Raw genomic sequence first — 24,143 nt, forward strand, 5'->3', positions numbered from 1 at the left:
TAGGAGCAGGAGTAGGCCATCTGGCCCTCGAGCCTGCTCTGCCTTTCAATGAGATCATGGTTGATCTTTTGTGGACTCAACTCCACTTTCCGGCCCATACACCATAACCCTTAATCCCTTTATTCTTCAAAAAACTACCTATCTTTATCTTAAAAACATTTAATGAAGGAGCCTCAACTGCTTCACTGGACAAGGAATTCCATAGATTCACAACCCTTTGGGTGAAGAAGTTCCTCCTAAACCCAGTCCTAAATCTACTTCCCCTTATTCTGAGGCTATGCCCCTAGTTCTGCTTTCACCCGCCAGTGGAAACAACCTGCCCGCATCTATCCTATCTATTCCCTTCATAATTTTATATGTTTCTATAAGATCCCCCCTCATCCTTCTAAATTCCAACGAGTACAGTCCCAGTCAACTCAACCTCTCCTCGTAATCCAACCCCTTCAGCTCTGGGATTATCCTAGTGAATCTCCTCTGCACACCCTCCAGTGCCAGTACGTCCTTTCTCAAGTAAGAAGACCACAACTGAACACAATACTCCAGGTGTGGCCTCACTAACACCTTATACAATTGCAGCATAACCTCCCTAGTCTTAAACTCCATCCCTCTAGCAATGAAGGACAAAATTCCATTTGCCTTCTTAATCATCTGTTGCACCTGTAAACCAACTTTTTGCGACTCATGCACTAGCATACCCAGGTCTCCCGGCACAGCAGCATGTTTTAATATTTTATTATTTAAATAATAATCCCTTTTGCTGTTATTCCTACCAAAATGGATAACATCACATTTGTCAACATTGCATAAGAACCCTCTCTGAATCAATGCAGGATTCAGTCAATATTTTACAAACCGCAACACAACCAAAATACAAAAACGTTACGACCACAATAATTCTATGGAGACATTCCCCAGCAGAAGTGAAGACCTGCAAAGCTAACCCTCTCATTACCATTAGGAGAAATACTCCTTGAGAGGAGAAGAAAAAAGCCAATAACAGAATGGGAACCAAATGTCTCTCCTCCATTTTGGACCCACCCACGAAGCCTAAATCCTACAGCCACCTCCCGGCAATGGCGTCACTGAATTCTACCATGATTAAAGAGAGGATATCAAACAACCAGTATTACCACCATCAAGAAACGGAAAAGAAGAGAAAACAATGAATGATTAGTACGCAGCGCAGCTCCCACGAATAAAAATGCCTGAGATTCTTAAGTATAAGACATTCAGTATTGCCCTCAAATGTTAACACCGCCAGATAAACAGGTTAAATGACATTATAAAATCAAACAAAAAATATAACTTTGTTGGATGTCCAAACGTCAAATTTCAATGAGCTGCAAATTGTCAGTCCAAATCCTTGCTTCTATGGAGTTTATGAAACCCAAGGACCAGGGTTTAGAGAATCCCAAAGTGTATCATGGAGTTCACCTGACCCACAGCTTTTACTAGATTGTGGTATGGGAAGCACATGGCCCACTCTACAGGTGTGGTACAGCAAAAATGGAAAAGTATGTTTTCAAAGCAAAACAATGTTTATTCTATGAACTCAAGTTAACCTATTTAAAACATATAGTGAACATCTTAGCACCCATTAATTCAAATACAACCCCCCAAGAATACAACACTAAGTAATCCGTAAGCTGTCCTTTTAACATCCAGAAGACTTTTTAAAAAATCTTTAAACTGAAGCACATTAGGTTTACATTCACTACTGAGTACATTTATAATTCTGAATTCACCAAATGATCAAGAGTACAGCTGCTCTGTCTGGCTTCAGCCCCCACACTGAAAATGAAACTAAAACACACCCAGCAGCAAACAGCCTAAAACGAAAGTAAAAAGCTGACAGGCAGCCCAGCTCCACCCACACTCTGACATCACTGATAATACCCATTTCTTAAAGGTACATTTTCTTAAACACCCATTTCTTAAAGGTGCTCTCACATGACACCTCCCCCCAAGAAAACAAAATAAACCATCAACTTCAAGATGGTTTCATTTTTCACCTTTTCACCATTCTTTAAGAAATGCACACAGGAAACATACTTTTTCGTTTCAAAAAACAACACATGCAGACAGGTATAATAGTATAGTCCATTTTTTTCCCGTTCTTCTTCCTCCAACTGAAACTGCTTCCATTCATCACATTCGTGAGAAAGCATCAGCTATCACGTTTTCTCGTCCCGCCACATGTACTATTTTTAAATGAAATGGCTGCAACAATAAACTCCAGCGAAACAGCCTTGCATTGTCATTCCGGAATCGCTCCAAAAACGTCAACGGATTATGATCAGTATATATAACGGTGTCAGTCGGATTGCTGGTCACATAAATGTGAAAATGTTGCAAAGCCAGCACCAAACTCAAAGTCTCCTTCTCAATCGTGGAATACGTTTTCTGGTGAGAATTCAATTTCTTTGAAAAATAACCAACAACCGCTCTAGCCCTTCATCGTCGTCTTGTAGAAGCACCGTACCTACACCCACATCACTCGCATCAACCGCCACTTTGAATGGTTTTGTATAGTTTGCGATGGCTAACACAGGAGCAGTGGTTATCATAGCCTTCAGGCCGTTAAATGCCTGTTGCCACTCCGCTGTCCACTGGAATTTGTTACGCTTCTTGAGCAAGTCTGTCAGTGGAGCGACCATACTGCTAATATTGGGTACAAATTTCCGGTAAAATCCACTCATACCAAGAAATCGCATTATTTCCCATTGTGTGGAGGGTATCGGAAAGTCCCCAATAACTTTTGTTTTCACATCACGTGGGACCATTCGACACTGTCCGATTGTATGGCCAAGGAAAGTGACTTGGGCCTTTCCAAATTCACTTTTGGCTAGGTTTATCACCAAACCCGCCTCCTGAAGTCGATCGGATAACTCCATCAGATGTTTCAAATGTTCTGTCCATGTCTGGCTGAAAATTACCAGATCGTCAATGTATACCGCACAATTGGGTAATCCTGAAACAACTTTGTTAGTTAACCGTTGAAATGTGGCTGAGGCATTTTTCATGCCAAATGGCACAACTTTGAATTGGTATATACCATCTGGAGTCACAAAAGCTGAAATCTCCTTCGCCCTTTCAGATAAAGGTACCTGCCAATAGCCTTTAAGTAAATCAAGTTTGGAAATAAAAGCTGATTGTCCCACTTTATAAATGCAATCCTCCAAATGTGGGATAGCATAAGAGTCCATTCTTGTAACTGCATTAACCTTTCTATAGTTCACACACAACCGTTGGGTACTGTCAGGTTTAGGTACCATCACTATGGGTGAGTTCCATTGGCTGCAACCCACTTCAATTATGCCATTTTTCAGCATACTCTCAATCTCTTTGTTAACCTGTGCCAATTTTAAAGGGTTAAATCTGTATGGATGTTGTTTGATTGGAACAGCATTTCCCACATCTACATCATGTTTAGCCATTTTAGTACTTCCCAATTTATCTCCACAAACGTGCCCATGTGATATCAATAACACTTTCAGGTCAGTTCGTTTTTCCTCTGGAAGGTAACTCAACAATTTATCCCAATTTTTAAGAACATCCTCGTTTTCCAATTTAATTTGAGGTATGTCAAATTCACAGTCATCTGGATTTGGTTCGTCACTTTGAGTTAGAATCATTAAAACCTCCTCCTTTTTCTCTCCTTCCATTTCAAAGTACCTTTTGAGTATATTCGCACTCGCTGAGTTTTCCTTCTATCTGGTGTTTTTACAACATATTTCACCTGACTTAATTTCCTTTCAATCTGATAAGGTCCACAAAACCTTGTTTTTAAAGGTTCACCTACCACTGGTAACAACACAAAAACTTTTTCTCCACTGGCAAAACTACGAACTTTGGATTTCTTGTCTGCTACCTGTTTCATCACATATTGCGAAACGTTTAAATATTTTCTAGTCAATTCACCTGCTCTATTTAATCGTTCCCTGAAATTTGACACGTAATCCAATAATGTAATTTCCGATTTCTCACTCACCAATTTTTCCTTAATCAATTTAAATGGTCCTCTTACCTCATGACCAAAAATTAGTTGAAAAGGACTGAATTTGGTTGAATCATTAGGAGCATCCCGAATTGCAAACAGTATAAATGGAATCCCTTTATCCCAATCCTCTGGATAATGATGACAATAAGCCCTCAACATTGTCTTTAATGTCTGATGCTACCTTTCTAATGCTCCCTGCGATTCTGGATGGTACGCAGTTGATTTACATTGTTTTATTCCTAAGCTATCCATAACTTCTTTGAATAACCTTGAGGGAAAATGTGATCCTTGATCCAATTGTATTATACTGGAATGGCCTCTGGAAATCTAGTAGACACATCCATTATAGTCAAAAGATATTGATTCCCACTTTTTGTTTTAGGAAGCGGTCCTATGCAATCAATTAGGACCCATGTAAAAGGCTCCTCAAATGCTGGAATGGGTATTAAGGGCACTGATTTTATCACTGCTTGAGGTTTCCCTATCACTTGACATGTATGACATGATTGACAAAATTTAACTACATCTTTATGTAGTCCAGGCCAATAAAAATGTTTTTGGATTTTAGCTTGAGTTTTCCTTATTCCCAAATGACATCCAACTGGTACCTCATGTGCAACTCGCAACACCTCCTTTCTATACCCTACCGGCAATACTACTTGATGAAATTCTGCCCATTTTTCATCCGCCTGCATATGTCAAGATCTCCATTTTCTCATCAAGACATCACTTTTATGGTAATCACACTCTGGTATACACTCAGATTCCTCTTCCGTGTATGCGTTCTGATACATCCATTTTATTTCTGTAACATTTTTGTTGAAACTCCGCCAGGTTTCCTGAACTAAAAATATTCGCCTCATCCTACACCTGTTCTTGTTCTTTTTCTACACCCGATCAAAAATCGTTTCTGATAATTGTACTTCAACTTCATCTTCCCTCTTTGATTTCTCCTCTTGTCTTAACCTGTGACTTTGCAACCTTGTTACGACACAATCCGGAAAAATCCCAGGATATTCGTCCTTCAACACTTCAGTTGTCTGATTTTCCACTGGCTTATCACCCACAGTAGGCATCACCCCCACCTGCGATTCAGCTGTATCATTACCCAAGATAAACTGGATTCCTGGACAAGATAGTTTATCTAGTACTCCTACTACCACTGCACCACACTTCACTGGATTTTCCAACCTTACCTTATATCAGTAGCTAGTGGTGTCCCTCAGGGATCAGTGTTGGGCCCACAATTGTTCACAATTTACATAGATGATTTGGAGTTGGGGATCAAGGGAAATGTGTCCAAGTTTGCAGACGACTCTAAGATGAGTGGTAAAGCAAAAAGTGCAGTGGGTACTGAATGAAAATGAAAAATGAAAATTGCTTATTGTCACAAGTAGGCTTCAAATGAAGTTACTGTGAAAAGCCCCTAGTCGCCACATTCCGGCGCCTGTTCGGGGAGGCTGGTACGGGAATTGAACCGTGCTGCTGGAAGTCTGCAGAAGCATTTGGATAGGTTAAGTGAATGGGCTTGGGTCTGGCAGATGGAATACAATGTTGACAAATGTGAGGTTATCCATTTTGGTAGGCGTAAAGCAAAAGGGATTATTATTTAAATAATAAAATATTAAAACATGCTGCTGTGCAGTGAGACCTGGGTGTGCTAGTGCATGAGTAGCAAAAAGTTGGTTTACAGGTGCAACAGGTGATTAAGAAGGCAAATGGAATTTTGTCCTTCATTGCTAGAGGGATGGAGTTTAAGACTAGGGAGGTTATGCTGCAATTGTATAAGGTGTTAGTGAGGCCACACCTGGAGTATTGTGTTCAGTTTTGGTCTCCCTACCTGAGAAAGGACGTACTGGCACTGGAGGGTGTGCAGAGGGGATTCACTAGGATAATCCCAGAGCTGAAGGGGTTAGATTACGAGGAGAGGTTGAGTCGACTGGGACTGTACTCGTTGGAATTTAGAAGGATGAGGGGGGATCTTATAGAAACATATAAAATTATGAAGGGAATAGATAGGATAGATGCGGGGAGGTTGTTTCCACTGGCGGGTGAAAGCAGAACTAGGGGCATAGCCTCAAAATAAGGGGAAGTAGATTTAGGGCTGAGTTTAGGAGGAACTTCTTCACCCAAAGGGTTGTGAATCTATGGAATTCCTTGTCCAGTGAAGCAGTTGAGGCTCCTTCATTAAATGTTTTTAAGATAAAGATAGGTAGTTTTTTGAAGAATAAAGGGATTAAGGGTTTTAGTGTTCGGGCTGGGAAGTGGAGCTGAGTCCACAAAAAGATCAGCTATGATCTCATTGAATGGCAGAGCAGGCTTGAGGGGCCAGATGGCCTACTCCTGCTCCTAGTTCTTATGTTCTTATAATCAAACACGACTCCCCTCACCCTGAATTCCACATATTACCACCTTTTCTAGCAACATTCTTCCCAAATTACATAACTCCTCATCTCTTACCATTAAAGATTGACTAGCTCCCGTATCTCTTAAAATTGTGACTTCTTTACCTGCTCCTCCTGATACACAGGAGTAAACTTTACCCACACAAGTAATTTCTTTCAAGAGATCTGGCACCTTCTTATCAATCACCTCTTGATCAGGCTGTACTCTTTTGCACCTCCTTCGCTTCACTTGGGCTTTCCTTTACCACTTAAACAAACCCCACTGTCTTATCCTGTTTTACCACATCAGCCTTCCCAGTGCTTTTCTTCAACCATCAACACTGTGACTTTGCATGGCCTAGTTTATTACAGTGAAAACATTTGACATTTTTCATGTCTCTTCCACCCTCCTGGATTTCGTTTTTAATCAGAGGTACACTCTCCTTATTATCTCCCATCAGATCACCTTTACCCCTTGAGTATTTCTCATGTCCCCAGTTTCTATCTCTCACAGGCTGAAACTGATGTCGGAAACCAAGCTTTGGTTTATGAACTAATTCATAATCATCTGCCATTTCTGCTGCTAATCTCGCAGTTTTAACCCTCTGCTCTTCCACATGAGTTCTCACTACATCAGGAATTGAATTTTTAAACTCCTCCAAAAGTATAATTTCTCTGAGAGGTCCATACGTTTGGTCTATTTTCAAAGCCCTTATCCACCTATCAAAATTACTCTGATCCTTTCAAACTCCATGTATATTTGACCAAATTCTTTCCTTAAATTTCTAAACCTTTGTCTGTAGGCTTCAGGCACTAGTTCATATGCACCTAAGATGGATTTTCTCACCTCCTCATACGTCCCAGATACCTCCTCCGGTAGTGATGCAAACACTTAACTAGCCCAACCTATCAGCTTTGTTTGAATCATTAATACCCACATGTCCTGTGGCCATTTCACTTGTTTAGCTACCTTCTCAAATGAAATGACAAAGGCATCTACCTCCTTCTCATCAAACCTTGGCAATGCTTGGACATATTTAAATAGATCCCCACCAGGCCTTTGACACTCTTTCTCACTATCCTCATCAATATCATCCAACTGTACGTTTTCCTTTACGCCTGCCAATTTTAACTGACTGTCATGTTTCATGGCCATTTTCTGAAGTTCAAACTCTCTCTCTTTATCTTTTTCCCTGATCTGTATCTCCCTTTCTCCTTCTTTTTCCTCTCTATCTCTTTTGTATGAAAGCTGCTTAATTCTTTCTCATGTTCCATTTGTTTAAGTTGTAACTGAATTTTTTCCATTTCCAATGAGTCAAACTGTATCTCAGGCAACTTTAAATGCTTAGCCACCGCCATAATGACATCATCTTTTCACATTTTGTCAGGTAATGTTAACTGCAATGTTTTTGCCAAATCTAACAGCTTGCTTTAAGTCACTGTTCGTAAGGTACTACGTGTGACCGTCTCCATCCCCAAAAACCTCAGAGCCTCTGAAAGAGCTATTGTCCACAACACATTCCCTCCTTAACTGAAATACCACACCTGAAAAGCAAACCACAATATGCTCACCCCCCTCACTGTCTTTAAGTTCACTAAGCCAATCCAATAGATAGACTTTTATCCCCCTCGAGCCCCCAATTTGTTATGGACCAGGGTTTAGAGAATCCCAAAGTGTATCATGGAGTTCACCTGACGCACAACTTTTACGAGATTGTGTTATGGGGAGCACACGGCCCACTCTACAGGTGTGGTACAGCAGAAATGGAAAAGTATGTTTTCAAAGCAAAACAATGTTTATTCTATGAACTCAGGTTAACATTTTTAAGCCATACAGTGAACATCTTAGCAACCATTAATTCAAATACAACGCCCAAAGTATACAACACTAAGTAATCCGTAAGCTGTCCTTTTAACATCCAGAAGACTTTTAAAAAAAACTTTAAACAGAAGCAAATTAGGTTTACATTCACTACTGTGAACATTTATAATTCTGAATTCACCAAATGATCAAGAGATCGTCTTTTCATGGCAGAGAGATCAACAATACAGCTGCTCTGTCTGGCTTCAGCTCCCACACTGATAACAAAACTAAAACACACCCAGCAGCAAACAGCCTAAAACGAAAGTAAAAAGCTGACAGACAGCCCAGCCCCACCCACACTCTGACATCATTGATAATACCCATTTCTTAAAGGTACATTTCTTAAACACCCATTTCTTAAAGGTACTCTCACATGACAGGAGTCTTACCCTATATTCCTTCTGGAAGACCGATGACTCCGAAATTCGTCTTCCGGCCTCAGTTCTCCAAATCTTCCAGGATTTCTGACATACCACACAGCTGATTTCCCGAAGATTGAATGCGAACTTCCACCAAGGAAGCAACAATTTTGATGTTCCGGATTCTTCCTCCAATTCATCAAACCTTTGATTAGTATTCTGTAGCTCGGTCTCAAGAGCACTTAGTTCACAAGTCGAATTTGTCGTCATGTACGCTGATATTATTGATACTTTTCACAGGCATCATTTACAATGTCTTAGAAAGTGCTGAGTCAAGACTGCACTCGAGGATCAGGTCGCCATATTGCGAAGGTGGCTCCGCCTCAGTGCATCTGACTGCTCCCTTTTATTACCAAATTTCTTAAGAATTCCTCTGAATTTTTTCTCCAACACTCCTCCAAAAATCTTGTAGAGACATACTACGGAATATTAATTCCCAGAATCGGCAAGCACCAGAGCCCACGGGAAAGCTGTAATTCCCACGCCTTCATCACATTATCCACCCAATATCAGATCATTTGATTGTTAGAGTCCAGAAAGACTGAGTCCAGTGAGGTTTCCTTCATGGAGGAGCTGCAGTTCAACAGGGATTTCATAAATTCTTTAAAGTTGAGGATGATGCAGCGAAATGAGGTTGAATGCAAAGACTTGGTCTGCTCCACAAACGCTGGCAGGTATCTTCCAGAGAAATAGGGTTCAAGGAGGTTTAGACTTGATGTCAGCCTGGAGTCCTGCTGTGATGTCTGCAGGCTGGAGTTTAAACAGCAGGCTGAGCTGCGAGCCTTGAAATGTAATATTAAAACTTTTCACAGTCCTGAAGCTTCGGTCATGTACATTGCCCATTAATGAGTCAGTTACAGACTACCGAGCAGTTTCTATGCCTCTGGTCTAAATCCATTGTTCATCTGAAGGTATAAATGGTGTTTTTTATTGCATCTGCATGTACAGAAAATTTGAATGGCTTTGCCTTTATTATAGGACCAGGTTGCGAGATGATGGATCATCTGCTGCTCCCTGACCTTAAGACATAGGAGCAGAATTAGGCCACTCGGCCCATCGAGTCTGCTCTGTCATTCAATCATGGCTATTTTTCTCATCCCCATTCTCCTGTCTTCTCCCCATAACCCCTGATGCCCTTATTAATCAAGAACCTATCTATCTTTGTCTTAAAGGCACTCAGTGATTTGACCTCCACAGCCTTCTGCGGCAAAGGGTTCCACAGATTCACCACCCTCTGGCTGAAGAAATTCCTCCTCATCTCAGTTTTAAAGGATCGTCCCTTTTGCCTGAGATTGTGTCCTCTGGTTCATTGATTGAGTGGTATGAGATTCAACAAGGATGAAGGTTTAGCTTTTGTCCCGTCACTTCTGTTGGAAATTTTCAGAAACTATCAACAACTTGTGAATCATGTGACATGTAGCACCTGTAGCAGTAATCGTTTGCCACAGAGAAGACCACTTTTTAAATAACAGTTTCATTTAATAGTTTACGATCTCTTTCATGTCTTGGGGTCATGAGAATTTCCATTGGGTTGTTTTGGAAATTCATCTCTTTTAAAATGTTGTTCCTCTCTACAGGAGTAAAAACCTTTCAGAACCTCTCATTCTTCTAAAGCCAAGAATCTACTTTTATATTTCTTACTAGCTTTACTCATATTCTATTTTCTCTCTACCTATCGATATTTTGGTAATCATTTGCTAGCTTATATACCTTTTTGAATAACCATGTTTGCTATTCTTGGCAATATTCTATGCCTCTTCTTTTAATCTAATAATACAATGTAACCAATAAAATGTTTATCTGTTGAGAATTATGAAGTATTTATTTATTTTGTCATTGCTTACCCTACTGTAACACTTTTAAATCTAATTTCCCAATTAATATTCATCAACTTTCCCCTCATCTCTATGTATTTGGCTTTACTTAAATTTAATTCTCTAGTTTTGGAATTAAGTGCACCACACTCTAACTCATTGTGAAATTCTATCGCATTGTGATTCCAAAGGATCCCTTAAAGAAAGGTTGCGGATTAACCCTGTCTTATTACATAAGATAAGATCTAAAGTGGTCTATTATTGCTTGATTTCTCACCATATTGTTTGAGGAAACTGTCTGGAATGCATCCCATGAATTTATTCTTCAAACTACTTTTCCTGTTTTGATTTGATTTAAGGTGAAAAGAATGGAAAGAACAGACTTTGTAAGCAAGGATGAGATAAGTGATCCACATAGTGTTTTGATGGCAAAAAATTCATAAAATATAAAGGGAACTTGTTCAACCAAATAATTCCCTGGTAATGATTTCTTATTGCTGCTAAGGTGTAGGAGCTTTAAAAATAACATTGTTCATCCAATACTGGCAGCCTCAGTGTGATATCTGCTTCGCGTCAATATAATTAATGGGCTGGACGCCCAATTCAGGCCCCCCACCCCCCTTTATGCATCGACCCCAACAGTGAGAAATCCACTGGGCGGGCTTTGATTTCCCTGACACGGTGGACATCGAGGTTCGTCAAAGGAGTCAGTGCATAACTGAGGTGCCCCCCCGCCCCCCGCAAAGCCCCACAACACAAATCCTGCCTTCCCCCGCTGACAAGTGGGGCATCCTTCCCCCCCCATCACTGCAGGAATAATGGATCATCCCTCTCACAGCATGCCACATGGGAGTGACCCCCCCCCCCAATCAACCCACCCATCAGTCACCCCCATCAGACCCCCTCATCAGATCCCCACCATCAGACCCACATCAAAGACCCCCATCAGTCAGTCCTGTTTGAAAATTGAAGAGCAGTCCAGGCAATACCGTGAAGGATCACTGCATTTCACTTACCCTTCCCTCACTTCTGCTGCCTCAGACAAAAGTGTTTAAAGCAGAAGGAGTTACAAGTGTTTGAGACGTCCTCGAAAGCTCTTGACAGCCATTGAATGCAAAATTCCCATTCAAATTCACACAGCCGTACATTTCACTAGCCAGTGATTGGCAGTTTTATTAGTCCAGAGACAGGTGCTTTCTGTTATGATTAAGAGGAAGTGACATCTTAGCTACTTTTAATGTGCTGAAGAGCTGTCAATCATAGCAAGAGTGTTTAGAAACATTGTGGTTAGCATGAAACCTTGATTTCACCATTGACCATAGGCTGCTTTCCCCTTTGAGGGATAGAGCTGACAGGTGGTGATTTAACCTGAGAGTCATCACACCACAGACGAGGGGCAAGGTTGAGAAGGCGGGGTCTTCATGAAAAACCTCAGCCGGTACAGGAAATGAACCCATGCTGTTGGCCTTGCTCTGCTTCACAAACCAGCTGTCCAGCCAACTGAGCTAAAAAGCTTCCAATTCGAGGAATACTATTCCAGCATTTGGTGAAGTTAATGTTATGATGTAATATGATGATGCATCTTATTTCTTGCCATTTGTAGTATAGCAGGGAACACAGTCACCCTGATGAGAAAATACGGCTTCAGAAAATAATGTGGCATTGGACAAAGTTATTTTTGGTAGGGATCAGTAAGAGTATGCCTGTCATTCAGAAAGTGCTAAGAGATCACAAAGTGGTCTTTGAGCAAGGAGAACTGAATGATTAACTTAGCCATCAGTGCAATATTAAAAGTTGTAAGTCAGCAGATCATGTAAATACAGACATTCATTCAAGATTTTCTGTGAAAACTGATTCATTTCTAGCCACTAAGATACCTGTGAATTACTTTACATACATAAATGATATGCCAGTGACTTCAGTAGAGGTTACTGAAGAAACATGCAAGGATGTGATGCTCAGTAAATTGCTCAATTATCATGAATGGCTGGCCAAGAGTGTGATGATAAGAAATTGCAGGAGCATTTCACACGTAGAAATGAACTGAGTTTAGATCTAGGCAGTCAAGTATGGGGTTTCAGAGGCATTACCCTGCTAAGGTTTAGAGAGAGATTGTCAGAGAAACTTCACCAAGAGCCTATGGGTATAATCCATATGAAAGCAGAGCAAGAAGTTATTCTTCAAAGGTAGATAATACTGTAAAGATATTGAAGCGTTGGTAAAAAGTTGTGAGGAGTGTCTCAGAATGAAAACTGATCCAACCATGGTTCCTTTCATTCCAAGTTCAAATGCAGGAAAACCGTGGGATAGAGTACACGTCAATTTCATAGAATTGGAAAGGAAAGAGGACCTTGTTTTGATTGATAGCCACAGCAAATGCATAATATATTGAGTCTATGCCCAATATCACAATTGACAAAACTATTGATGTCTTGAGAATTGATGAGTTGCCAGAGGTGTTGGGATCGGATAATTGCCCACAGTTCACATCAGAAGAGTTTGAAATATTTCTGAATAAGAAGTAATTCAAGGACACTTTAATACCATCATATTACCCAGCATTGAACGGTGCTTTAGAAAGAATTGTACAGATTGTGAAGAGGTCTTTTCAGAAGTATTTACTCGCATACAAGCTAAGCAGTAATTTGCATTTTTCTCTTTGCTACAGGCTAGAAAATGTTCTGTTTTCTTGCAGAATAACCTCAAGTCTACAACAGGTTGTTCATCTTACAAGTTAGTATTTAAACGCAATCCTCGGTCATGGTTTAGTTGCTTAAGCCTCATGTCAATAGCAAAGTACAAGAAAAGCAAGATAAAGTGGAGGTGTGCCATGATACCCGAGGCATGAAACTTGGAGAGCTCAGTGCTAGCCAGAAGGTCAAAGTGAAAACCACCAAGGTGAAAATGAGAAGTATGTGATTAGTGTTGTTGTAAAAAGACTAGGGGCATTTAAATATCAAGTGAAGATTGAGAGACTCCATTTGTGTCATATAGATAATTTCCTTGATAGATGAAATCTGACAAAGGGAGTACAGGAGAAACCGCTTCTCATTTAAATTCCTCCTGCGGCCCAAAGTGAACGTCAAAAAGAAAGTGAGTCACAAACAAACTGGAGGTTTGCTGGTATCACAAAATCCACTGTAGAGCAAAGTGAGTAATGTGATTCAGACAAGCCAACAAGTGTTACAGTCCCAACCATTCAGTGGAGTGAGAGTCTAAGTTTAAGTTGCACACAGTCAGAGATGTTGATACAGCAGAGTCAAGTTAATGGAATTGAAAGGAGATATCTAGACAGAAAGAGAAATAACCCAGTTAGGTTAATTGAATGTGTGTAGGAAGGAAGAAGAAAAAGTGATAATTTTCATTACTTTTTGTCAAATTACTATATTATTATTAAATACATACTGGCCTCAGAATCACAGAATAATATAGCACAGGCCCTTCAGCACATCGGGTCTGCACCGACGCATGAAAAATACCTGACCTGCCTACTTAATCTCATTTGCCAGCACTTGGCCCATAGCCTTGAATGTTATGACATGGCAATGGCTCATCCAGGTACTTTTTAAAGGATGTGAGGCACCCTCTCAGGCAATGCGTTCCAGACTGTCACCACCCTCTGGGTAAAAAGGCTATTCCTCAAATCAACTCTAAGCCTCCTGCCCATGATCTTGAACTTATGTCCCCTGGTAACTGACTCTTCAACTAAGGGGAACAGCTGCTCCCTAACCACCCTGTCCATGCCCCTCATAATCTTGTACACCTTGACCAGGTCACCATGCAGTCTTCTCTGCTCCAGGGAAAACATCCCAAGCCTATACAACCTATTTTCATAACTTAACTGTTCCATCCCAGGCAACATCCTGGTGAAACGCCTCTGCACCCATTCCAGTGCAATCATATCCTTCCTATAATGTGATGACCAGAATTGCATACAGTATTCCAGCTGTGGCCTCACCAAAGTTCTGTACAACTCCAACATAACCTCCCTGCTTTTGTAATCTATGCCTCGATTGATAAAAGCAAGTGTCCCATATGCCTTTTTCACCATCCTATTAACCTGCCCTTCTTCCTTCAGAGATCTATGGACAAACATGCCTTGATTCCTCGGAACTTCCCAGTATCATGTCATTTATTGAATACTTCCTTGTCACATTACTCTTTCCAAAGTATATCACGTCACACTTTTCAGGGTTAAGTTCCATCACCACGTTTCTGCCCATTTGACCATCCCTTCTATATCTTCCTGTAACCCAAGAGGCTCAGCTTCACTGTTTGACCACCCAGCTAATCTTTCTGTCATCCGCAAACTTATATAAATGACAAACAGTAGGGGACCCAGCACAGATCCCTGCGGTACACCACGAGACACTAACTTCCAGTCACTAAAGCAGCCATCTGTCATCATCCTCTGTCTCCTACAGTTAAGTCAATTTTGAATCCACCTTATCAAGATACCCTGTATCCCATGTGCATTTGCCTTTTTTACAAGTCTCCCATGTGGGACCTTGTCAAAGACTTTGCAAAATCCATGTAAACTACATCAACTGCATTACCCTCATCTACACACCTGGTCACATGCTCAAAAAATTCAATCAAATTTATTAGGCATGACCTCCCTCTGACAAAGGCATACTGACTATTCCTGATCAAAGAATGCCTCTCCAAGTGGATATAGATTCTCTCCTTCAGATTTTTCTCCAATAGTTTGCCTGCTACTGACGTAAGACTCATTGGTCTGTAGTTCCCTAGCTTATCTCTACAACCTTTCTTAAATAGTGGGACCACATTAGATATTCTCCAGTCCTCTGGCACCTACCTCGAGGCCAGAGAGCAATTAGAAATTTGGGTCAGGGAGCGGTTGTTGCAAGAACTTTTGAGGGTGGACAGACAGTATGCGGAAGCACTGGAGGAGGGACTGTATAGGGAAAGGCAAAGGCTGCATGTGGAATTTGACTTGCTGACCACAGGCACTGCAGAGGCACAATGGAGGAAGGCGCAGGGTGTACAGTATGAATATGGAGAGAAGGCGAGCAGATTGCTGGCACACCAATTGAGGAAAAGGGGAGCAGCGAGGGAAATAGGGGGGGTGAGAGACGAAGATGGAGAGACGGAGCGGGGAGCGGAGAGAGTGAATGAAGTGTTTAAGACATTTTATAAAAAATTGTATGAAGCTCAACGCCCGGATGGGAGGGAGAGAATGATGGAGTTTTTGGATCGGCTGGAAATTCCCAAGGTGGAAGAGCAGGAAAGGATGGGATTGGGAGCACAGATCACGGTAGAAGAAGTGGTGAAAGGAATTAGGAACATGCAGACGGGAAAGGCCCCGGGACCGGACGGATTCCCAGTTGAATTTTACAGAAAATATTTGGACTTGCTCGCCCCGCTACTGACGAGGACCTTCAACGAGGCAAAGGAAAGGGGACAACTGCCCCCGACTATGTCAGAAGCAACGATATCGCTTCTTTTAAAGAAGGAAAAGGATCCGCTACAATGCGGGTCCTACAGACCAATCTCCCTCCTCAATGTGGATGCCAAGGTCTTGGCCAAGGTAATGGCAATGAGAATAGAGGAATGTGTCCCGGGGGTGGTTCATGAGGACCAAACTGGGTTTGTGAAGGGGAGACAACTGAACACGAACATACGGAGGTTGTTAGGGGTAATGATGATGGCCCCACCAGAGGGTGAAACGGAGATAGTAGTGGCGATGGATGCCGAGAAAGCATTTGATAGAGTGGAGTGGGATTATCTGTGGGAGGTGTTGAGGAGATTTGGGTTCGGAGAGGGGTATGTTAGATGGGTGCAGCTGTTGTATAGGGCCCCAGTGGCGAGTGTGGTCACGAATGGACGGGGATCGGCATATTTTCGGCTCCATAGAGGGACAAGGCAGGGATGTCCTCTGTCCCCATTACTGTTTGCACTGGCGATTGAGCCCCTGGCGATAGCGCTGAGAGGTTCCAAGGGATGGAGGGGAATACTTAGGGGAGGAGAAGAACACCGGGTATCTTTATATGCGGATGATCTGCTACTATATGTGGCGGATCCAGCGGAGGGGATGCCAGAAATAATGCGGATACTTGGGGAGTTTGGGGATTTTTCAGGGTATAAATTGAACATGGGAAAGAGTGAGCTGTTTGTGGTGCATCCAGGGGAGCAGAGTAGAGAAATAGAAGACCTACCGTTGAGGAAGGTAACAAGAGACTTTCGTTACCTGGGGATTCAGATAGCTAAGAATTGGGGCACATTGCACAGGCTAAATTTGACGCGGTTGGTGGAACAGATGGAGGAAGATTTCAAGAGATGGGACATGGTAGCATTGTCAATGGCAGGGAGGGTGCAGGCAGTTAAGATGGTGGTCCTCCCGAGATTCCTTTTTGTGTTTCAGTGTCTCCCGGTGGTGATCACGAAGGCTTTTTTCAAAAGGATAGAAAAGAGTATTATGGGTTTTGTTTGGGCCGGGAAGACTCCGAGAGTGAGGAAGGGATTCTTACAGCGTAGTAGGGATAGGGGGGGGCTGGCACTACCGAGCCTAAGTGAGTATTATTGGGCCGCTAATATTTCAATGGTGAGTAAGTGGATGGGAGAGGAGGAAGGAGCGGCGTGGAAGAGATTAGAGAGAGCGTCCTGTAGGGGGACCAGCCTGCAGGCTATGGTGACAGCCCCATTGCCGTTCTCACCAAGGAACTATACCACGAGTCCGGTGGTGGTAGCTACACTGAAGATTTGGGGACAGTGGAGACGACATAGGGGAAAGACCGGAGCACTGGGGGGGTCCCCGATAAGAAACAACCATAGGTTTGCCCCGGGGGGAATGGATGGGGGATATGGAATGTGGCAAAGAGCAGGTATAACGCAATTGAAAGATCTATTTGTGGATGGGAAGTTTGCGAGTCTGGGAGCGCTGACCGAGAAATATGGGTTGCCCCAAGGGAATGCATTCAGGTACATGCAATTGAGGGCTTTTGCGAGGCAGCAGGTGAGGGAATTCCCGCAGCTCCCGACACAAGAGGTGCAGGACAGAGTCATCTCAAAGAAATGGGTGGGGGACGGTAAGGTGTCGGATATATATAGGGAAATGAGAGACGAAGGGGAGACTATGATGGACGAACTAAAAGGGAAATGGGAAGAAGAGCTAGGGGAGGAGATTGAGGAGGGGATGTGGGCAGATGCCCTAAACAGGGTAAACTCGTCGTCCTCGTGCGCCAGGCTAAGCCTGATTCAGTTTAAGGTATTACACAGGGCACATATGACTGGAACACGGCTCAGTAAATTTTTTGGGGTGGAGGATAGGTGTGCGAGGTGCTCGAGAAGCCCAGCGAATCATACCCATATGTTTTGGTCATGCCCGGCACTACAGGGGTTTTGGATGGGGGTGACAAAGGTGCTTTCGAAAGTAGTAGGAGTCCGGGTCGAACCAAGCTGGGGGTTGGCTATATTTGGGGTTGCACAAGAGCCGGGAGTGCAGGAGGCGAAAGAGGCCGATGTTTTGGCCTTTGCGTCCCTAGTAGCCCGGCGCAGAATATTGCTAATGTGGAAAGAAGCCAAGCCCCCGGGGGTGGAGACCTGGATAAATGATATGGTGGGGTTCATAAAGTTAGAGCGGATTAAGTTCGTCCTAAGGGGGTCGGCTCAAGGGTTTACTAGGCGGTGGCAACCGTTCGTCGAATATCTTGCGGAAAGATAGATAGGGGAGAACAAAGAAGGCAGCAGCAGCAGCCCAGGACTTGGGGGGTGGGGGGTGGGGGGTGTGGCCTGAGACAAGGCAGTTGCCAATTAGGGCTAGTTTTTATTTTTTGTTATTTAATATTTATTTATTTGTTGTTGTTTTCTTTTGTTCTTGTTTAAATAAAAAAGGTCATTATTATCTGTATTGTTATAATGTTGTGTAAAGGATGCACAATGTACTGTGTTGGTTGACCAAAAATTTTCAATAAAATATTATTTAAAAAAAAAAAAAGAAATTTGGGTCAGACCCCTGCAATCTCTTCCCTTGCTTCCCACAGCATCCTGGGACACAATTCATCTGGAATCAGGGATTTGTCCTCTTTTAAGCCTACCAACACCTCCAATTCCCTATCACTCCCAATAACAACTTGCTCAAGAACCTCACAGTCTCTCTCCCTGTGTTCTATATCTACCCCCTCATTCTCTTGGGTGAAGACAGATTTCAATGTTGGTCCTAATGGGCCCTACTCTTTCCCTGGTCATCCTCTTCCCAATGATATACTTATAGAATATCTTGGGATTTTCCCTACTTTTACCAGCCAGAGCTTTCTCATAGCTCCTCTTTGAATCATAGATTCATAGAATTTACCGTGCAAAAGGAGGCTATTCGGCCCATCAAGTCTACAGCGGCCCCTGGAAAAAGCACCCCACTCAAGCCCATGCCTCCATCCTATCCCCGTAACCCAGCAACCAAACCAACTTTTTGGACTCTCATGGGCAATTTATAATAATAATCTTTATTGTCACAAGTAGGCATACATTAACACTGCAATGAAGTTACTGTGAAAAGCCCTTAGCTGCATTCTGGTGCCTGTTCGGGTACACGGAGTGTCATGTGAGAGTACCTTTAAGAAATGGGTGTTTATCAGTGATGTCAGAGTGTGGGTGAAGCTGGGCTGTCTGTCAGCTTTTTACTTTCGTTTTAGGCTGTTTGCTGCAGGGTGTGTTTTAGTTTTGTTTTCAGTGTTGGAGCTGAAGCCAGACCAAGCAGGTGTACTTCTGTTCTCTCTGCCATCAAAAGACTATCTCTTGATCATTTGGTGAATTCAGAATTATAAATCTTCTCAGTAGGGAATGTAAACCTAATGTGCTTCTGTTCAAAGGTTTCTTTTGTCTTCTGGATGTTGTTTGGGAAGTTATTAAGGATGACTTATTGTTAGGAAACCTAATGTGCTTCAGTTTAAAGGTTTTTTTGAAAGTCTTCTGGATGTTAAAAGGACAGCTTAAGGATTATGTTGTATTCTTTGGCGGTTGTATTTGAATTGATGGTTGCTAAGATGTTCACTGTATTTTTTAAAAAGGTTAACTTGAGTTCATAGAATAAACATTGTTTTGCTTTAAAGAATACTTTTCCATTTCTGATGTACCACACCTGTAGAGTGGGCCGTGTGCTCCCCATACCACAATTTGTTAAAAGTTGTGGGTCAGGTGAACTCCATGATACACTTTGGGGTTCTCTAAACCCTGGCCCATAACAGGAGGGAGAATTCAGAATGCCCAAATTACCTAACAGCCCATCTTTCGGGACTTGTGGGAGGAAACCAGAGCACTCAGAGGAAACCCATGCAGACATGTGCAGACCCAGCACAGACAGTGACCCAAGCCGGAATCGCATTTGGGACCCTGGCGATGTGACACAATAGTGCTAACCACTGTGCTCATGCCGCCCAATTGCTCTCCTAATACTTTCCAATCCACCTAACCTGCACATATTTGGACTGTCGGAGGAAACTTGAGCATCTGGAGGAAACCCACGCAGACATGGGGAGAAAGTGCAAACCCTACACAGTCATCTGAGACCGGAATTGAACCTGGGATCCTGGAGCTGTGAGGCAACAGTGCTAACCATGGTGCTACCGTGCAGCCCAATTGCTTTCCTAATTGCTTTCTCAAACTCCATCCTGCACTTTATGTACTCCACTAATGCCTCAATTGATTTGCTCCCCTTGCACTTTCTAAAATCCTTCTCATCGTATCCTGAATGTCTCTGGTCATCCTTGGTTCTCTGGGTTTGTTACACCTTCCTATTCCCTAGAGGGAACATGTTGGACCTGTACCCTCCCCACTGCTCTTCTGTAGATTTCCCCACAAGGAACTCTTTCCAGTCTGCCTTGGCCAGATCTGGCCTTATTTTACTAAAACCCGCTCTCCCCCAATCCACAACCTCTTCCACTGTTACAATTGAGATTCTTGTATTCAGGACATTTTTAAAAAACATGTCAGTTACTCTGGAAGTATCAGCCATATATGTTTGGTTATGATTACAGTAAAAGAAAGTATGCAACACAACCTGTTAATTTTTTAGGTATTGTTGATGAGCATTTGGTCATATTTGGATATTGATGAAAAGAAAGACATATCACCAAAGCTTTCCATCTTGTATTAATCAGGAAAAACACAGTAATGCCAAATTTCAATTAATCAGAACCATTTATACTACAGGCCAAAAAGGGTGCTGATTTGCACCATGGCACCGACATGCTAAATGGTTATGATCGTTTGAAATTTGGCATTCGTCCGTTTGTCCTGATGAATGCAAGACAAGCTTCAGCAACATGTCTCTCTTTCCAACAATATTCAAGTTCTGTACTGACAAACCACCTGTTTGGTCACATTGTATTCTGGGAATACATATACATCTACCATTTTATACTTTAATGCATAACATTTTTAAGATGTGGAGATGCCAGCGTTGGACTGGGGTGAGCACGGTAAGAAGTCTTATAGCACCAGGTTAAAGTCCAACAGGTTTGTTTTGAATCAATAGCTTTCAGAGCATTGCTCCTTCCTCAGGTGAATGAGGAAGGAGCTATGTTTACGAAATAAACCTGTTGGACTTTAACCTGGTGCTGTAAGACTTCTTACTGTAACGTTTTTAAGTCAGGGACAGCGCTGCGTATTGCAAGATTTTGTTATATGGCCTCTCTTTTGGAGAAGTGTAAATAAAATTGCCTGCAGTTGAGTACTTGTTAGTTTTACTTAGTGCAATACACAACACTCAGAGGATCACGAAGTCACTTCCAGCCTGGATAAGTGTAATGACGAGGAGGGTACAGCCCACTGCTGCAATTGTGGTTTAATGCGTGTGGCACGCTTTAAGCAAGCTGACCAAACGACGAATAAACGCTGCCTAATTTAGGTAGATATTTTTTTTTTTGTTGAAGATTCCCATTTCGAAACGAAATCAGGCATGCCAAAAATAACGCCCGCATGCCACTCGGTCGTTGGCATTTCGAAATAGCACAATTACTTTCTGCGGCCGGTCTTGAACGTTCGCGGCTGCCATCGCCATTAAAGGCCTTACGGATGGGGGAGTTTCCTGTGGATTCCGTTCCACCCACTCCTGTCCGTTCGTTCATGTTTCGGAGAAATTCCCTTTCGCTTCCCGCTGTCACGGGAGAAAAGCAGTCCAGTCGTCATGATTAAAGCCATTCTGATATTTAACAACCACGGCAAGCCGCGCCTCTCCAAGTTCTATGAGCACTATGTGAGTATAAGGGGAGCCGGCAGAAAGGGGCCGTTAAACTGTCAACTTCCGCGTGCGATCCGTCAGGAGAGTGACCCCCCCCCCCCCCCCCCCGCGGGGGACACGCGCTCCAGGCCACATTCCAAACCAGGGTTCGCGGCAAGAACAGCCGGAGGTGAGGATAAGGATAAGGAAGGCATCTGGCGCTTTTAAGGGGGATCGTCAATATTGGGCAATCACAGGGGACGAGCAGAGCCTCTCCACTTCACTCCAGCACTCTGCTCAAATCCCACTTGGCGTGTTTTGATTCCCAGGATTGTTTGTGCGCGTGTAGTTATTTTGTGGGATTTTTTTTTTTTTAAAGCATGCAGCATATTTTTCAAAATTGCTGAATTAATCCTGTAGTACTGTTCGAAACATTACAGAGTGTAGAATTACACAGAATACGGGACTGTTTCGAAATGCTGCTGTTCAGGTCCGCTTGCCAGCAATTCCCTTGATCTCGCAGCCCAGGGTGCACGAAATGAGACATCAGCTGCACCAAGAGTTTGTTTGACAAAGCAGCTCATGAAACATACGTAGAGGCCAGGGAAAACGAAGATCAAATTAGCTCGCGAGTTTTGAATTTATCGAAAGTTTTCGAACTTGAGTATTTTGGAAAGATACTGTGATCTTAAAGACAACAGTGGCTACCCTGTATCAGTTTGGTTTTTAATTGGGGTGAGAAGAGCGACCCAGCGACAGCAAAGTCTGATACAATGGTACATTAATAGTTAATGTTGAATTGTGTTGATGAGCGAATTGGAAAAACTCCATTATTCCTGCCAAAATAATGTTTTGGGAGACCCCAATTAGTATTACAAACAAAGCCGTGCCATTCACAAATCTAAACTGGGGATAGGGTGGAGGTGTGGACTTAAGTAGGATGTGCTTTCCAAGGGCCGTTGCAGACTCGATGGGCAGAATGCACTGTAAATTCTATGATTCTTTGCTGGCACAGTCAATGACATAAAATAGCTCTAAACTGTCCCAAAACACTTTCAGCCAATGAGATATTTCTTCTTCACTGCAGGAAACATGGCAGTCAATTTGAGCACAATTAGATAATCTGGCCTTGAATTTGTTGATGTTTGAGGATTGAATGACTTGAGCACCACAGATAACTTCCTTATCTTCAAAATAGTGCTTCGGGATCTTTTATATCCCACCTTAGAGAGCAGATATTAACATTTTTCAGTACCTCTGACAGTGCAGCATTCCCTTTGTAATCATAGATTATCATAGAATTTACAGTGCAGAAGGAGGTCACTCGACCCATCGAGTCTGCACCAGCTCCTGGAAAGAGTACCCCACTCAAGGTCAACACCTCCACCCTATCCCCACAACCCAGCAACCCCACCCAACACTAAGGGCAATTTTGGACACTAAGGGCAATTTATCACGGCCAATCCACCTAACCTGCACATCTTTGGACTGTGGGAGGAAACCGAAGCACCCGCAGGAAACCCACCCACACACGGGGAGGATGTGCAGACTCCGCACAGACAGTGACCCAAGCCGGAATCGAACCTGGGACCCTGGAGCTGTGAAGCAATTGTGCTATCCACAATGATACTGTGCTGCCCCGTACTGGAGTGTCAGCCCAGGCTTTTGTGCTCGGGTCTCTGGAGTGGGATTTGGACTCTAAACCATCTGACTGACTGAGGGAGAGTCGCTGAAATCATTCTGACAGGGTACAGAGTAGTTGAGTGATTCTGTGCAACTGCTGTTTTTGGAACAGATATAATTAGATAGGAAGATTCCAGAATGGAACCCTGGCTCAAATGGCTGTAATGTTTTTCTTTATAAAACGTGGAGGAATGGAGTAAAAGGCCTGCTAACTAGTTTTAAAACAAGAGGAAAAAAAACATTTATTAAACATGGAAAAATTGGATTATGAGATAGTACTTCTTTACGCCACCCCTTGTTTAGCAAATACACAACGATTTTAAGATTAACATGATTATGAAGTATATCTTAAGCTACAACGGTCTTAGTAACACACATTCCCTTTAAACACACATGATGGCTGTGGCCAAAAAGACTCTCCACTCCGAACCTCAGTGAATGTGGATTTCTCCTCCGAATCTCACCCCTCCCTCCCTCGATGATTGTCATGAGATTTTCTAAACTGCACTTCCAAAAGAGAACATGCTTTGAAATCTTTGTTCGCAATCATGCTCTCAAGTAATGGTTTCCATTCCAAAATACAATTCAGGCTCTCCAAAAGACACTTTTTAAACAAAGCTGGCACTCCACTTTTAGCAGAAAAATCCAGTCAAAGATTTTGCACCAACTCCTTTATGATTTCCTTGACTTGACTGCTGTACCAACTGTTCGTAATTGCTTTAACTCGCGGTTCCCAGACTGCATTAAAATGGCATCAAGCATTTAATTTACCTCTGATGTCTGCTGTCCTCTTTTAATTCTGG

At 42.6% G+C, this 24,143-nt stretch overlaps 1 protein-coding gene across 4 annotated transcripts in view; it reads left to right on the forward strand.

Moving 5' to 3' along the window:
- The first annotated feature begins 21,431 nt into the window (after positions 1-21,431).
- LOC140429465 (AP-3 complex subunit sigma-1) overlaps positions 21,432-24,143 on the forward strand; it is a 109,947-nt gene continuing 107,235 nt past the window's right edge. The window contains exon 1 of one of the 4 annotated variants that reach the window (XM_072516493.1): positions 21,432-21,693. In XM_072516493.1, the coding sequence (XP_072372594.1) occupies positions 21,625-21,693 (69 nt within the window). In that variant the 5' untranslated portion in view covers positions 21,432-21,624. The remainder of the gene's footprint in view (positions 21,694-24,143) is intronic. The other 3 variants (XM_072516491.1, XM_072516492.1, XM_072516490.1) reach the window with 3 other exon arrangements.

The sequence above is a fragment of the Scyliorhinus torazame genome, chromosome 9 (genome assembly GCF_047496885.1).
Source record: "Scyliorhinus torazame isolate Kashiwa2021f chromosome 9, sScyTor2.1, whole genome shotgun sequence".
In the NCBI taxonomy this organism is placed as follows: domain Eukaryota; kingdom Metazoa; phylum Chordata; class Chondrichthyes; order Carcharhiniformes; family Scyliorhinidae; genus Scyliorhinus; species Scyliorhinus torazame.